The 15,932-nt window shown below is 36.7% G+C and overlaps 1 protein-coding gene across 4 annotated transcripts in view; it reads right to left on the reverse strand.

Moving 5' to 3' along the window:
• DMD (dystrophin) overlaps window positions 1-15,932 on the reverse strand; it is a 2,284,432-nt gene that overhangs the window by 1,197,448 nt on the left and 1,071,052 nt on the right. For all 4 annotated transcript variants that reach the window (XM_063634262.1, XM_063634265.1, XM_063634264.1 and 1 more), the window contains exon 43: window positions 13,389-13,561. In XM_063634262.1, coding sequence (XP_063490332.1) covers window positions 13,389-13,561 — 173 coding nt within the window. The remainder of the gene's footprint in view (window positions 1-13,388; window positions 13,562-15,932) is intronic.

A 15,932-nucleotide genomic window follows, 5' to 3' on the forward strand; every position in this document is an offset into this window, starting at 1 on the left:
TTGCAGTTTAAAGCTTTGCCTCTGGTAGTAAAACTTCCATGTAACTGGCATCAATAGTCAAATCATACAATTCATTTTGGGTTGCTGGGTGGAAACAAAAGCTCTTCTATTTGGCTCACAATCACTCTCTCAGTGGTGTGCAAAATGCAATGACTGGCCAGTGAATGATATTTACAATAGCTAGGGATTATCTTAGATTATACAGCCTTCAGCAGAAACATAAACACTTGTACAGAGCAGTGTGAAATAGAAGATAGTGTGTGGGAGGAGGCAAGCTCTAATCTGAAATACACAAGAATAAACTTACATATGGCAAAAAAGACAGTATATAGAGGCTACGCTTGATGGAGGGAGATTATAATAAATGACAGAATAATGAGACTTGTTTTTCTTGAAGTTTATTTCTGGCATGTATGCCAAGTTGATGCTATCAAATTATACTGTTCATTACCATTATTATCATTAAGTACTATTGATGATCAATGTGCACTCTACTGGGCATTATATATACAAGCAAAATTCAGGTGGTTTCTGACATTCAACAACCAATAAAATAAATCAGACCAAACATTGTAGACATATGTAAGAGAGCGTATAGTGAACAAGATACTCAAATGGAGAAAAACTTAAAGGTTAAAAATAAATTTTTAAATACTTTCAGTGTTTAGGTGAACTGGTAAGTGTTTTGGTGCATCAGTTTATAAGAATGTTGCTTGCTATAACTAAGGGAACAACTTATTCATTATTTTCTTAAAAATGAATTCTATCAAACTAGTTACTTAGTAAATCATGATTTTCAAAGAAGATCTTGAGGGTAAAAACCAAAATAGAACCTTTCCCCATAAACCATGGTTTCAACAATTCAAAAAAGTGGGACAGGGTGGTGCAAGATGGCAGAATAGAAGCATATACAACTCATCTCCCTCACTGAAACATCAAATTTTAACAACTATGTGCAGACAGAAAAGCACTGTCACCAGAACCAAAAACGAGGTAAGGAATCATAGTACCTGGTTTTAACTTCATCTTGCTAAAACAGGCATTGAGGAAAGGCAGGAGAGACAGTCTTGAATCGCCAACACCACCCCTTCCCAATCACCCAGCACTGGACGTACAGTGCAGAGATGGAATCTTTGCACTTTTGGAAGGGACAGTACAGCTACTGGGGGACTTTACACTGAACTAAGTGCTGTGCTGTCACAGTAGAGAAAAAAGCCACGCTGGCCTCAGCCAGTGCCTGTGCACAGAAGGAATATTTGAACTAGCCCCAGCCAGAAGGGAATCGCCCATCCCAGCAGTCAGAACTCAAGTTTTTTGGCAAGCCTCACCATTGTGGGCCCAAGTGCTCTGGAGTCCCAGGTAAACTTGAGAGGCAGTCTGGGACAAACGAACTGCAATTCCTAGATAACTCCTAGTCATAGCCTGGGCTAAGAGCCACAGGACTAGGGTGGCATGTGACCTAGGGAGACACGAGCTGGCATGACTAAGGGAGTGCTTGCACCCTTCCTCCCCCACCTCAAGCAGTGCAGCCCACAGTAACAAAAGTGACTCCTTACTTTTGCTTAAGGAGAGGAGAGTGAAAAGTAAAGAGGATTTTGTCTTGCATCTTGGATACAGGCTTACTCACAGTAGGATAGGGCACTGGACAGAGTTGTGAGGACCCATTTCTAGGCTCAGCTCCTGGACAACACTCTCCAATCAAAAGAGACACAGTGTCTCGACCAGGCATGGTGGCTCACGCCTGTAATCCTAGCACTTTGGGAGGCCAAAGTAGGTGGATCACTTGAGGTCAGGAGTTCGAGACCAACCTGGCCAACATGATGAAACCCCATCTCTACTAAAAATACAAAAATTAGCCACGCATGATGGTGGGTGACTGTAATCTCAGCCTCTTGGGGGGCTAAGACACAAGAATCTCCTGAACCTAGGAGGCGGAGGTTGCAGCGAACTGAGATCCTGTCACAGCACTCCAGCCTGGGCAACAGAGCGAGATGCTGTCTCAAAAAAGAAAAGAAAAGAAAGAAAGATAGAAAAAAAAGAAAGAGAGAAAAGAAAAGAAAAGAAAAGAGAAGAAAAATAGATACAGTGTCTGAATGGATGAAAAAATAAGACCCAATTTTGTGTTGACCTCAAGAAGCACTCTTCATCTATAAAGATACACACAGACTGGAAATAAAGGGATGGAGAAAGATATTCCATGCCAATGGAAACCCAAACATAGCTGGAGTAGCTATACTTATATCAGACAAAATCGGTATCAGGATAAAAACTGTAAGAAGAGACAAAGAAGGTCATTATATAATGACAAAAGGGTCAATACAGCAATAGGATATAACAATTATAAATATATATGCACTCAACACTGTAGTACCCAGATATATAAAGCAAATATTATTAGAGCTCAGGAGAGAGATAGACCTCAATACAATAACAGCAGGAGCCTTCAAAACCCCCACTTTCAACATTGGGCAGATCTCCCAGACAGAAGCTCAACCAAAGTAACATTGGACTTAATCTGCACTATAGAATAAATGGACCTAATAGATATTTACAGAACATTTAATTCAATGAGTGTAGAATACACATTCTTCTCCTTAGCACACAGATTATTGTCAAAGATAGACCACACAGTAGGTCACAAAACAAGTCTTAAAAATTCAATAAAAATGAAATAATATCAAGCATCTTCTCTGACCACAATGGAATAAGACTAGAAATCAACAATGAGGAATTTTGGAAGCTATACAAACACATGGAAGTTAAACAATATGCTACTAAATGACCACTGGGTCTGTGAAGAAATTAAGAAGGAAATTAAAACATGTCTTTAAAAAATGAAGGAAACACCACATACCAAAACCTATGGGATACAGCAAAACTAGTACTAAGAGGGAAATTTATAGCTGTAGGTGCTTCCATCAAAAAAGAAAAAAACTTCAAACAAATCACCTAACAATGCAACTTAAAGACCCAGACAAGCAAGAGCAAATCGAACCCAAAATTAGTGGAAGAAAGAAATAATAAAGATCAGAGCAGAAATAAATGACTTTGTAATAAAGAAAACATACAAAAAGTCAACAAAACAAAAAGTTGGTTTATTGAAAAGGTAAACAAAATTGACAAATCTTTAGCCAGACTAATGAAGAAAAAAGGGAGAAGATCCAAATAAATAAAATCAGAAATGAGAAAGGAGATATTACTATTAATACCAGATAAATTCAGAGGCTTATTAGTGGCTACTATGAGCAACTATATGCCAACAAATTGAAAAATCTAGAGGTAATGGATAAATTCCTAGACACATACAACCTACCAAGATTAAACCATAAAGAAAACCAAAACCTGAATGGACCAGTAACAAGTAACACAAGTGAAGCCTTAGTAAAGTCTCTCAGTAAAAAAAGCTTGGGACCCGATGGCTGTACTGCTGAACTCTACCATGTGATGAATATTGATGCAAAATTCCTCAAAAAATACTAGCAAACTGAATTCAACAATACATTAAAAAGACCATTCATCATGAGCAAGTGGGATTTATCCCAGGGATACAACCATGGTTCAACATACGCAAATCAATCATGTGATACATCCCATCAACAAAATTGAAAGACAAAGCCATATGGTCATTTCAATTGATGCTGAAAAAGCTTTTAAAATTCAACGTTGCTTTATGATAAAAAGTCTCAAAACTCTCGGTATAAAAGGAACATACCTCAACATAATAAAAGCCATATATGACAGACCCACAGCTAGTATCATACTGAATGGGGAGAAACTGAAGGCCTTTCCTCTAAGATCTGGAACATCACAAGAATGCCCACCTTCAACACTGTTATTCAACATAGTACTGTAAGTCCTGGATAGAGGAATTAGACAAGACAGAGCAGAGGGTATCCAAACTGGAAAGGAAGAAGTCAAATGATCCTTGTTTGCTGATGATACGATCTTATATTTGGAAAAGGCTAAGGACTCCACCAAAAACTGATTAGAACTGATGAACAAATTCAGTAAAGTTGCAGGATACAAGATCAACATACAAAAATCAGTAGCATTTCTATATGCCAACCATGAACAACCTGATCTAAATAAGATATAAAAAAGTAACTCCATTTACAGTAGCCACAAATAAAATGAAATACTTAGGCGTTTCCTTAACCAAAGAAGTGAAAGATCTCTGCAATGAAAACTATGAAACACTAATGAAAGAAATTGAAGAAGATACACAAAAAATCACTATATTACATGTTCATGGATTGGAAGAATCAATATTTTTAAAATATCCACACTACCCAAAGCAATCTACAGAATCAATGCAATCCCTATCAAAATGCTAATGGAATTCATCACAGAAATAATAAAAACAATGTTAAAGTTTATATTGAACCACAAAAGACCCAGAATATACACCTACAGTGACCTTGTTTTTGACAAAGTTTCCAAGAACGCACATTGAAGAAAGGACAGTTTCTTCAATAAATGGAACAGGGAAAACTGTATATCCCCATGCAGAAGAATGAAGCTGGACCCCTATCTCTTGCCATATACAAAAGTCAAATCAAAATGGATTAAAGACTAAAATCTAAGACCTCAAACTATGAAACTACTACAAGGAAACCTTGGAGAAACTCTCCAGGACATTTGTCTGGGTAAAACAAATTTTGAGTAATATCCTATAAGCACAGGCAACAAAAGCAAAAATAGACGAATGGGATCACATCAAGTTAAAAAGCTCCTCCACAGTGAAACAATCAATAAAGTGAAGAGACAACCAACAGAAAGGGAGAAAATATTTGCAAATTACCCATCTCACAAGAGATTAATAACCAGAATATATAAGGAGTTAAAACAACTCTATGGGAAAAAGTCTAATAATTAGATCAGAAAATAGACAAAAGATTCGAATAGGCATTTCTCACAAGAAGACATACAAATGGCAAACAGGTGTATGAAAATATGCTCAGCATCACTGATCATCAGAGAAATGCAAAGCAAAACTGCAATGAGATATTCTCTCGCCCCAATTAAAATGACTTATATCCAAAAGACAGGCAATTACAAATGCTGGAGAGAGTGTGAAGAAAAGGGGACTCCTGTACACTGTTGGTAGGAATGTAAATTAGTACAACCAAAATGGAGAATAGTTTGGAGATTCCTCAAAAACTAAAAATAGGGCTACATATGATCCAGCAATCCCACTTCTGGGTATACATCCAACAGAAAGCAAATCAGTATATCAAAGAGATACCTGTACTCCCACGTTTGTTGAAGCACTGTTTATAATAGCCAAGTTTGGAAGCAACCTAAGCGTCCATCAACAGATGAATTGACAAAGAAAATGTGATACGTATACATAATAGAGTACTATTCAGCCATAAAAAGAAGGACATCCTGTCGTTTGCAACATCATGGATTGAACTGGAGGTCATTGTGTTAAATGAAATAAGCCAGGCACAGAAAGACGAACATCACATGTTCTCACTTATTTGTGGGAGGTAAAAATCAAAACGATTGAACACATAGAGATAGAGGGTGGAAGGATGGTTACCAGAGGCTGTGAAGGGTAGTGGGGGGATTGAGGGGAAGGTTTAAATGGTTAATTGGTACAAAAAAATAGTTAGAAAGTGTGAACACCACCTAGTATCTGCTAGCACAACAGGGTGAGTATAGTCAAAACAATTTAATTGTACATTTTTAAATAACTAAAAAAATACAATTTTACTGTTTGTAAGACAAAGAATAATTGCTTGAACGGATGAACATCCCATTGTCCATACTTGCATGCCTGTATCAAAACGTCTCATGTATCCCATATATATATGTATATATATACATATATATACACAGTAAATATATATTTATATATATATTTATATATATACTATATATATAAATAGTATATATTATATATAGTATATATATAGTATATAAATATATATAGTATATATATAAATATATAGTATATGTTTATATATAGTATATATATAAATATAGTATATGTTTATATATAGTAGCTGCATGTGTATATATATAGTATATGCTTATATATACAGTATATATATATATACTATGTACCCACAAGCGTTAAAAATAACATTTAAAGATAAAAAATTTTGAAAAGTGGAACATAAATAGAAATTTGTACTTCTCCGTCAGTCTACTGTATCTTCTGCATTGTTCCCATGACTGAATCCATGGGATTCCTTTCTTCCAGTCAGTAAAACAGTGGCCATGGAATAGGGTATGAACAACTTTCTTAAGTTCAGGACTTGCTTATTTTTTTACCCCTTACTTCCTAATTCTACCAAGCTCAGAAACCAACAGTAAGTATTTTGTATTGGCACATATACCCATACCTGGGATGTGGAATGAAGATCGAGTCTTTCATAAAAATCTTCAAATATGGTAGAGATTAATTCTAAGACTGCAATGATAATCCTTCCTGAGTTGTCAGCATCCTGTATGTGCTTATCATGTATCTTCCCAACTACATATGGCATTGTGACAAATAGAAGAGGCTGCTAATGCTGCTATAGCTGAATGTCTCATTTAGGAACAAACAATTCTGGAAAAGCTCCCAGATTATGCATCTGTCCCTCTAGCTTCCACTTTAAAAGATAAAATTGTATGGTGATAATGTGAGGATTAGTATACTATTCTTTCCTTATATGGGTAATGTGAGGTTATTTCCTTACCTTGACATGAAAGAAAAATATTTATTGAATGTCTCAGTAGAAAGATTACAACTGAGATAGCAAATTCTTATCAGAAACTTACATTAGGAATGGGCTTGCAGAATTGCATGCTCATTCCCTACTGTCTGAATACAGAGATGATTAGGGACTTTCTCTTCAAATCTGATTTATTTGGTTTCTACTCCTGTTTTCTCTCCTTTCATTTCTTTCATTGTCTCGTTTTTCTTCATGTAGCACAAATGGCAGCCAGAGCCAGAGCCTGTGAGTGCTTTAATGCTGCAGGCTTACTGCTATAAAAACTGAACAATGGAGAAATCCCAGGGGAAGCAGCTTCCAACTGTCCCACCCTCAGCATCCTAATGACCTCTGGAACTGTGGTTACAGAATGGTGGTGATAAATTTGGAAAATACTTTCTTTAAAGCAGTAGTGCCCACATATTTATCTGACAGGCTGTACTGGGCAATTATAAAATGTTCAGGGGTCCATGGTGAAATGCCAAAAATAAAACAATGTAGTATACTTTTCCTAATGCTACACCTTCTTTATTAAAACAATTATGATTTACGTCCCTCCTGTACTTAAAGTACATATTTATTATTTTTAAAATGTAAGTATAAATTTTAGTTCAGTCCAGCATTCACATAGAAATGTGTACACATCACAAGTGTATGGTTCCATCAACTTCCCTAAAGGAAACACATCAATGCAAGTAGCATCCAGATCAAGAAACAAAACATTACCCAGTCCCTAGACGCTGCTTCAGCCCTTGCTAATCACAACTCACAAAGGTAACTCCTATCTGACCGCTAAACTCCAAAGTGCCTAATTTTTTAGTTTCATATAATAGATTCATACAGCAAGTGTTCTCTTATTTCTGACTTACTTTATACAACACTGTGTTCATATTTTATTTTTCAACATTTCATTATTTTATGAAACATTATTAATAAGAACATTGGATTAATTAAATGCCCTTATACTGCTTTCTCTAATTTTTTAGAGGTTTCTTTTTTTGCTATAGAAATGTAATGATATAGAAATAAATACTCTTAGTCTCGTCTATTTTACATCATATCTAAAGCTCAGAACCATCTTGAATTTAACGACTTATATGGGTGGGTAAGTCAGCCCAACATATCTGACTAAGTAGAATTCCAAGAAGGAAATACTGATTTTAAGACATTACTTTCTTGATGTTTGACAGGGACCTTGTTGTTACACAATAATGCCATCTTATGGCTGTACAGCAATTTGTAGTCTAGAAACTGCTTTCATTTAGATGATATAATTTGAACTGTTCTATCCTCTCAGTCTTTGGGAAGTCATTTTCTAAAAGTGGGAAACATTCACTAATGGCTTACAGGATAGTAAAGATGGTATCAGGAAGAAACTAACGACACCAGAGTATAGCATCTGGCATTTAGTAGGCCATTCTTAAGTGTTCGTTGAAAGAAGAAAAGAGCTTTGTTTCTCTAATCCTAGATAGATCTTACGTAAATTCTTTGTTTTTACATGTTTCCTACAGGTATATTTTATAAGCAGTTAGTTACCCACCCAAAAATCAATGAAAACTGAATTTAGCAGTAATATTAATTTCCCAAAAAGTTAACTAGTAATCTTACATATAGGCATATCTATCCATATGTTCATGGTGCTTGTGGATTTACAGTTGACTGTTTGTGAACAATCAGAATGTCCATGAAAATAAGGCTTTTAATACTTTGATGATGTGTAACTTGTTGAGATACATCTTGAAATTCTATTTGCTGAAAGACAATGTATGGAAGCAGGTATGTTAGATAATGAATGAGCAGTCATAAATTAGTATGGCTTTTTAAATATCTTCCTGTTCTCATCTAAAGAGTAATGTCTGTTTTACTTTATGAAATTTAATAGAGATGACTGAATGAGAAATATGCAGATGTACTATTTAGTATGTGCTTAGGCAAGTCACATAACATTCTTAAAACATAGTTTTCTCCCTTATAAAATAATGAAGCAGGGCAAAAACACTAAGGCATTTTCTAGCTGTTGAACAATCCTGTTATAAATTATAAACTATCTCTAATAATTTGAATTACGGTTCAGCAAATATTAACATCTCTCCCCCCTTCCACTGTAGGAAGAGTCTACTTTCTCATTCTACTGATGTCAGATTTGGCAATGTAATTTACTTTGGCCAATCAAATGTCAGTGAACTTCACAGGAGCAGAAGCCATGAGTGTTCCTGGGAAGTTAGGTTTATACTTTGGTGACTTGTCATGAAAATATGTCACTGACCCTTCATCTTAGGTCCAGAGCAAAGACATATATAGCAGACCTTAATCCAACATGCACCATGGAGCCTAGCTCAAATAACCCACATCTTGAAGAAGAGCTTCCCCGCCAAGCCCAGCTGAGTCAGTCAAGGTACAAGTAACCTGAACAGCCAGAAATGCCTGTTGTTTTCAGTCAGCAAGTTCTAGGGTGTTTTGCCTCACAGCATTATTGTGGTCATAGCTAATACTACCATACATGTACCATTTAAGAAACATACTAATATAGCCCTTCTTACTAACTCAAATTTATTTTGATTTAACCCAAGTTGACTTATGAAAAAATTCAGCAGATTTTTGTTGAGAACACCACATGAAGGCTATACCGAATATTTGTGTATTTATGAATGCATAGCTTCTAAATCTCTCCAAGGATTCAAGAATCTACCATTGTATGGGACTTAGTAGGACACAAGGCGTTGACTGCCACTACAATGAAGAACAAATTCAGCTATTTATTTTCCCTGACCTCTGGCAATAAGAACCTAGTTCTGTGACCTAAACCTGTATTATAACAGCAGTCATCAATTTATGGCCCATCAGCAAAATCCAGTCTGCCATCTGTCTTGGTAAATAAAGTTTTATTTGAACACAACGTGCCCATCCATTTATATATATGGTTTTTTTCACCCTAAAACGCAGAGTTGTGTAGTTGTGACGGAGACTACAGGACCCGCAGGGACAAAAATATTGACTAACTTCCCCTTTACAGAAAAAAAATCCATCCTCTGACTTATCAGATGCTTCTGCCAGAGACTCTAGTTGTGGAATGAGCGACACACAACAAGAATAAATAATTTAGGTACTGTTTTTTGGCAGTGACGATAGCAAGCAATGTCCAGTGCAACGGTGCTCGTGGTAAAGCAGTGGACTCTGGCATGACAACAAAATAATTCAGATTTACCTCATAGCTTGATACTGGATATATTCTGGATGCCTAGCCTGCTCTTCCTTTATAGTTTCTGCCCATTGTTAAACCTGGCTCTCAGGATTTCCTATTGATTCCATGAGGTATCTGATATCCTTCTAATAATTTATATAATTCTACCTAAAGTAACTAGAGTCACTTTCTGTTAGTTGTAACTCAGAATCTTGAATTGTCTATAGACATTGACTTATTCCTAATTCTTAGTAAGATGTTTTCATTCCATTCCCCAGGGATCTTGTTCTTACCCTCTTCTACAGCTCCAATCTATCAACCCTTATTTTACTGGCTGGTTGTCCCTTTTCTCTCCAAGACTGTGAAGCTCTTCAAAGCAAGAACTGAGTCTAATTCTACTCTCTGTAGTTCTGAAGGAAATTTGAAAGCGTGTAAGAATGACTTAACAGATGTCATGACTATCAGAACCATAAGATCACCATTTTCATCATCGAAATTGCCAACCTTAACTGAGCCATTATCGTGTTTAAGCAATCCACTAAGCTCCCCACATATATTGTGTCAGATAATCCGCATAACAACCCTGTGACATAGACACTATTCTTATCCTGTTTTATACATAAGAAATGTATGGAGCAGAAGATTTAAGAGACTTGCTCAAGGGCACATAGATAGTCAGCAGCAAAGCCACAATTCCAAAACAGGTTGGAACTCTAGAGCCTGTGCTTATAAGCAATTACTTAAAACAGTTTTTATGAGATTGTACAAAAAGTCATAGGAAATTTAACAGCTCCTGACCAATTCCTATAGAATGTCAATGGAAGTACAATTTCAACCTCTGGATAAGGAAAGGGTGGATCTATTGGGATTAGAGAAACTCTATCCTTTGTCAAAACCAGAAAAGTCCTCAGAGTTGGGGTGAGATTTCAGCTACCCTCCCTGTGGAATGACATTTTTGTTTCTGTTTAAGTCTAGGGTGAAGGTAAACTGAAAGCGAAATGTCCATATGACACAGTGAGAAGGGAATACCGGGATCATTTGCCAAAAATTACTTAAAAGTAAAGTGGAGGAGAAACCTCAAAAAGCAGAAAGCATTATTTCTTCTTTAGTGCAAAACTGGTAGGTGTGTATAGAAGCACAGTAATCACTGGCTATCCAAGAAACCTCAAAGGTCCTTAGGGGATGGTGTGGGTGGCCTAGAATGCTTGGAGAAAACACTGACTATAAGAAGATAAACCAGAGGGGGAAGAACTTCCTAACAGTGGAATGAACATCCCAAAAGATGGTAATGAAACTGACATCATTGGAGTAGCCTGCAGTGTCTCATAATGACTCAATGTGAAATGCTGGGAGAAAGTACACCATGGTGGCGATATAAGTTTATTCAAATATTTTTGTTTATTTATTTTAGAGACAGTCTGTTACTCAGGCTAGAGTACAGTGGCACAATCACGGCTCGTGGCAGCCTTGAATTCCTGGGCTCAAGTGACCCTCCTGCCTCAGCCTCCCAAAGCACTGGGATTACAGGCATGAACCACCATTTTATAAGTTTAAGTTTGTATTTGTAGCCTATACACAGAGTGGCTGAGTTTCTCTTCCTTTATTGAGCCTGGCTTTGGATACTGTCGGACCAGCTATTTTCAAGGAAGTTTAGATAAATCTCTTTTTTTGTTTTGTTTTGTTTTGTTTGAGACGGAGCCTTGCTCTGTCACCCAGGCTGGAATGCAGTGGTGGATTTGGGCTCACTGCAGCCTCTGCCTCCTGGGTTCAAGGGATCCTCCTGCCTCAGCCTCCCAAGTAACTAGGACTACAAGTGCATGCCACCAAGCACAGGTAATTGTTGTATTTTTCATGGAGACAAGGTTTCACCATGTTGGCCAGGCTGGTCTGGGACTCCTGACCTCAAATGATCTGCCCACCTTGGACTCCCAAAGTGCTGGGATTACAGACATGAGCCACTGCACCTGCCCTGGAAGTTGAGATAAATCTGTTAGACTATCCAAAGGGGAAATATTCTCAGGTTTCTGAGAGGAGGCTTGAGTCCAGACACATTGAACACCCACTTTGTGCTCAGCACTATATCAGTCCTGAGCATATAACACAAATAAAACATAGCCCTTTTCTATAAGGAGCTTGTGCGTGAGGCAGAAAAGTAAACAAATTGATTACTATGTGTTAGGTTTTAGGAGTAGGCACATCAGATCATATATTCTACAGGGTAGCCACCAAGTCTGGAAAATTTACAAATACATAAATGATTTATTGACATTATATTACATTAAATGATGAAACAATATCCAAGTTTCCAGATGTTATAAGCAACTACTAGTTTTAGGATTTCTAGAACAAGACAACATCTGAAGTGAGACCTGAAGAACAGGCAGGTCAAAGGGAGCATAAAACACTTGGGCATCTGCAAATTGATTTAATATCGCTAGAACATAATTTGGAGGGGCTTGCTGTAGGGCAGGCACGAAGAAATAAACAGTGAGGCTGACCAGATAATTATGCGCAATTAAGGAATGAGGGTTTCATTCTCAAGGGAATGAGATTATAGTACCAAAGCTCTTACACTTTAGAAAAATGATGGCCACTGAAAGATCATTGAGAACAAAGTGGAGATAATCACTTGAGACAACTGAGATTAATGCTAGAAATCTCTCTTTAGGTGCCTGATGTAGTAAACCAAGAACTAAAATAGGAGTAAAGATGGTTAGAAATGGACAGATGTAAGAGATACCATGGAGGTTCCCTATAATTATTAGATGAATGATTTGATTTCCTCTGAGAATAATTAAGAAGCCTACCTTGAGGATAAAGAACTCTGAAATGAATCATTTTAAGCTGTTAGAGAACTTTATTACTTTTAATCTAAAAATGTAAAAGAAAGAGTAATCCACTTCTTGTGATGTGAGGCTAAATAATGCAATTGAATTTCTGCTCCCCCCCCCAAGTCAACAGCTAAATATTTCACTAAATATTTCAATTAAGATAAAAAGAAACACGATTTTAAATCAACAAATTCCCCGTGGCAAAAAAAAAAATGTGGGGGAGGGTTATGCAAAGTGTAAAGTGTCACCCTCCAAATTATAAATAAATGAAAATCAATTTGTTATTGATAGGTTATATTTTAAACTTGTTAATCTAAGTATCAAATTCCTATAAATTTTTAGACACAGATTTGACTAAAGGTAATATGTTATATCGAACAACTGTTTATAGCACCTCAATGACCCAATCTGATTTACAATTACCTGAAATTTTAGAAGATATAATGCTTCAACATAATGCTAAATTTAATACTGAATAATTTCTACAATTCAGCTCATTTGTCTGAATTGTTCATCATTATTTGTTCTCATTTTACTTACCATTTTCCAGTGAGAGTGATACTTCTTTATCCCTGTCTTTTTTCCATGGAGGGTACTGAAATAAATTCTACAGTTCCCTGAAAACAAATCATTTCTGCAAGTATCAAGCAAAATATATGTGTTACCTACCCTTGTCGGTCCTTGTACATTTTGTTAACTTTTTCCCATTGGAAATCAAGCTGGGAGAGAGCTTCCTGTAGCTTCACCCTTTCCACAGGCGTTGCACTTTGCAGTGCTGCTGTCTTCTTGCTATGAATAATGTCAATCCGACCTGAGCTTTGCTGTAGACTATCTTTTATATTCTGTAATACAAAAATTTTAAGACAAGTAAAAAAATGAATTAGCTGTCTATAGATAGAGAAAAAAAAAATATATATATATATATATAAATCCCAAAGGTAGCAAATGGTGTTGCCATTCTTACTTATTGACTTTTTAAAGTTAATAACCATGAAGTCCAGTGACTTTGACAGGCTCAAATTCAATAGGTAAATCACAGACCTCATCCTGAGAGAGTGGATCACTCCCTACATCTTAAAACTGCCTTCATTTGGCTTCTGTATCCTGACCTCTTCCGGTTTTTCTTCTACCTTTATGTCCACTGCTTCTCAGTTTCCTTTGCTGGATCCTCCTCGTCCTGATCTTAGAGTACTCTGACTCAGTGTTTGCACTTCTTTTCTTCTCTGTCCATAATCCCTCCCATTTGTTCTCATAATTTTAAATATCCTGTATAAGACAATGACACTCAAATGTGTATCTCAAGCCCGGGCCTCTCCTCCGAACTCCAGTCTAACAAATGCTAATTTCTCAACACTTAGAGGTCTCACGAGACTTACAAACTTAATATGATGCAAACAAAATTCTGAACTGCATTTCCTAAACCTTCTCCTCCCATAGATTCCCTCATTTCAGTAAATGGCAATTACTGATTTCAATTGAATTAAAGTAATTCAATTAACAATTACTCAGATTGACAACTTTGGAGCCATCCTTAATTTTTTCAGTCACCAGTATTCAAATTATTGGGCAATTGTTTTGGCTTAACTTTCAGGACATATCCAGAAATGGACCACTTCTCACTACCTTTCTTGCTACAGATCTGATATAAGCTATTATTGTCTCTCATCTGGGTTATAGAAATACCTATCTAAATTGTCCTCTTGCTTCCAGTCTTTCCCCCCTACTGAATAATTCTCCACACAAGAGCCGATAAGATTCTTTTAAAACATAATTGGGATCATATCACTCCTCTACTCAAAATCTTCCAGTGGCTCTTCATCACAGAGTTTGATCACAGCCAATTTCAAAAGCCTACATGAAAAATAATTATTCTTGCTGCACTTTATACAAATAATCAGGCCAAGTATAATAAAGCAAATCAGTCCTATGATGATCTGTCTTTAGTAAAAATGGGAGACTGGAGAGAGAAAAAAATTATGTTTTAAGAACTATGGTACACCTGTTATTAGTCTCGTCTGTTGTTTTTGAGTTTTTTCCTGCAATATAGACTGATCCTGCTTATTCCTGTGAACCTGCCAGTGATCTCTGACTGTACCTCAGAAGAAACAAGAAGATTGAGTAATATAAAAACCTGGATCAGTATTCTAATTCTGGACATGTATTGGAATCAGCTAGCAACCCCACATCACTTTGGTTCCAACAGTTGCCCAGTTCATGGAAAGCCTTCTAATTTAGTTTACTTGGGATAATTTTACTTATTTTGTTTTACTGTTGTGGAATATATTTGCTGTTGTACTTTTTGTATAGGAATGAAGAATAAGCTTATTCAATGTTTACTTAGATTGAAAACTTACTAATCTTCCAGATATCACCATTTATCAGTTATGAATGGCCCTCACCAAGCTGATGCTTGCTGACTGAGCTCCTCTCTACCCTGAAGACAAGAGACCCTAATAGTTAGGCAGAAATATCATCACCCATATTCAGCCTGAAGAAGTTACAGAAGATGTATTACCCTTCTACTACTTAATCCTAAGGGTACCTCTACTACCCTTAGGATTAAGGCTTCCCTTGTAAAAGAAAGAGGGGAAATATGTCAGGCATTTGAATCAGAGCAACTCCATCTTGAATAGGGGCTGTGTAAAATAAGGCTGAGACCTACTGGGCTGCATTCCCAGGAAGGTAGGCATTCAAAGTCACAGGATGAGATAGGACGCCAGAACAAGGTATGGGTCACAAAGACCTTGCTGATAAAGCAGGTTGCTGTAAATAAGCCAGTCGAAACCCACCAAAACCAAGATGGCGAAAAAAGTGGCCTCTGGTCGTTCTCACTGCTCATTATACACTAATTATAATGCATTAGCAGGCTAAAAGGCACTCCTACCAGTGCCATGACAGTTTACAAATGCATGGCAATGTCAAGAAGTTACCCAATATGGTCTAAAATGGGAGAAACCCTCAGTTCTAGAAATGGCTGACTCCTTTTCCCAGAAAACTCATGAATAATCCACCCCTTGTTTAGCATATAATCAAGAAATAACTATACGTATCCTGAGTCGAGCAGCCCATGCCACTGCACTGCCAATGGAGTGGCCATTCTTTATTCCTTTACTTTCATAATAAACTTGCTTTTACTTTTTTAAAAAAAGCATAATCTTTACTATGACCTATAAATCTCTACATGACTTGGTTGTATACTACCTACCATTCCAA

The sequence above is a fragment of the Symphalangus syndactylus genome, chromosome X, assembly GCF_028878055.3.
Source record: "Symphalangus syndactylus isolate Jambi chromosome X, NHGRI_mSymSyn1-v2.1_pri, whole genome shotgun sequence".
Classification (NCBI taxonomy): Eukaryota; Metazoa; Chordata; class Mammalia; order Primates; family Hylobatidae; genus Symphalangus; species Symphalangus syndactylus.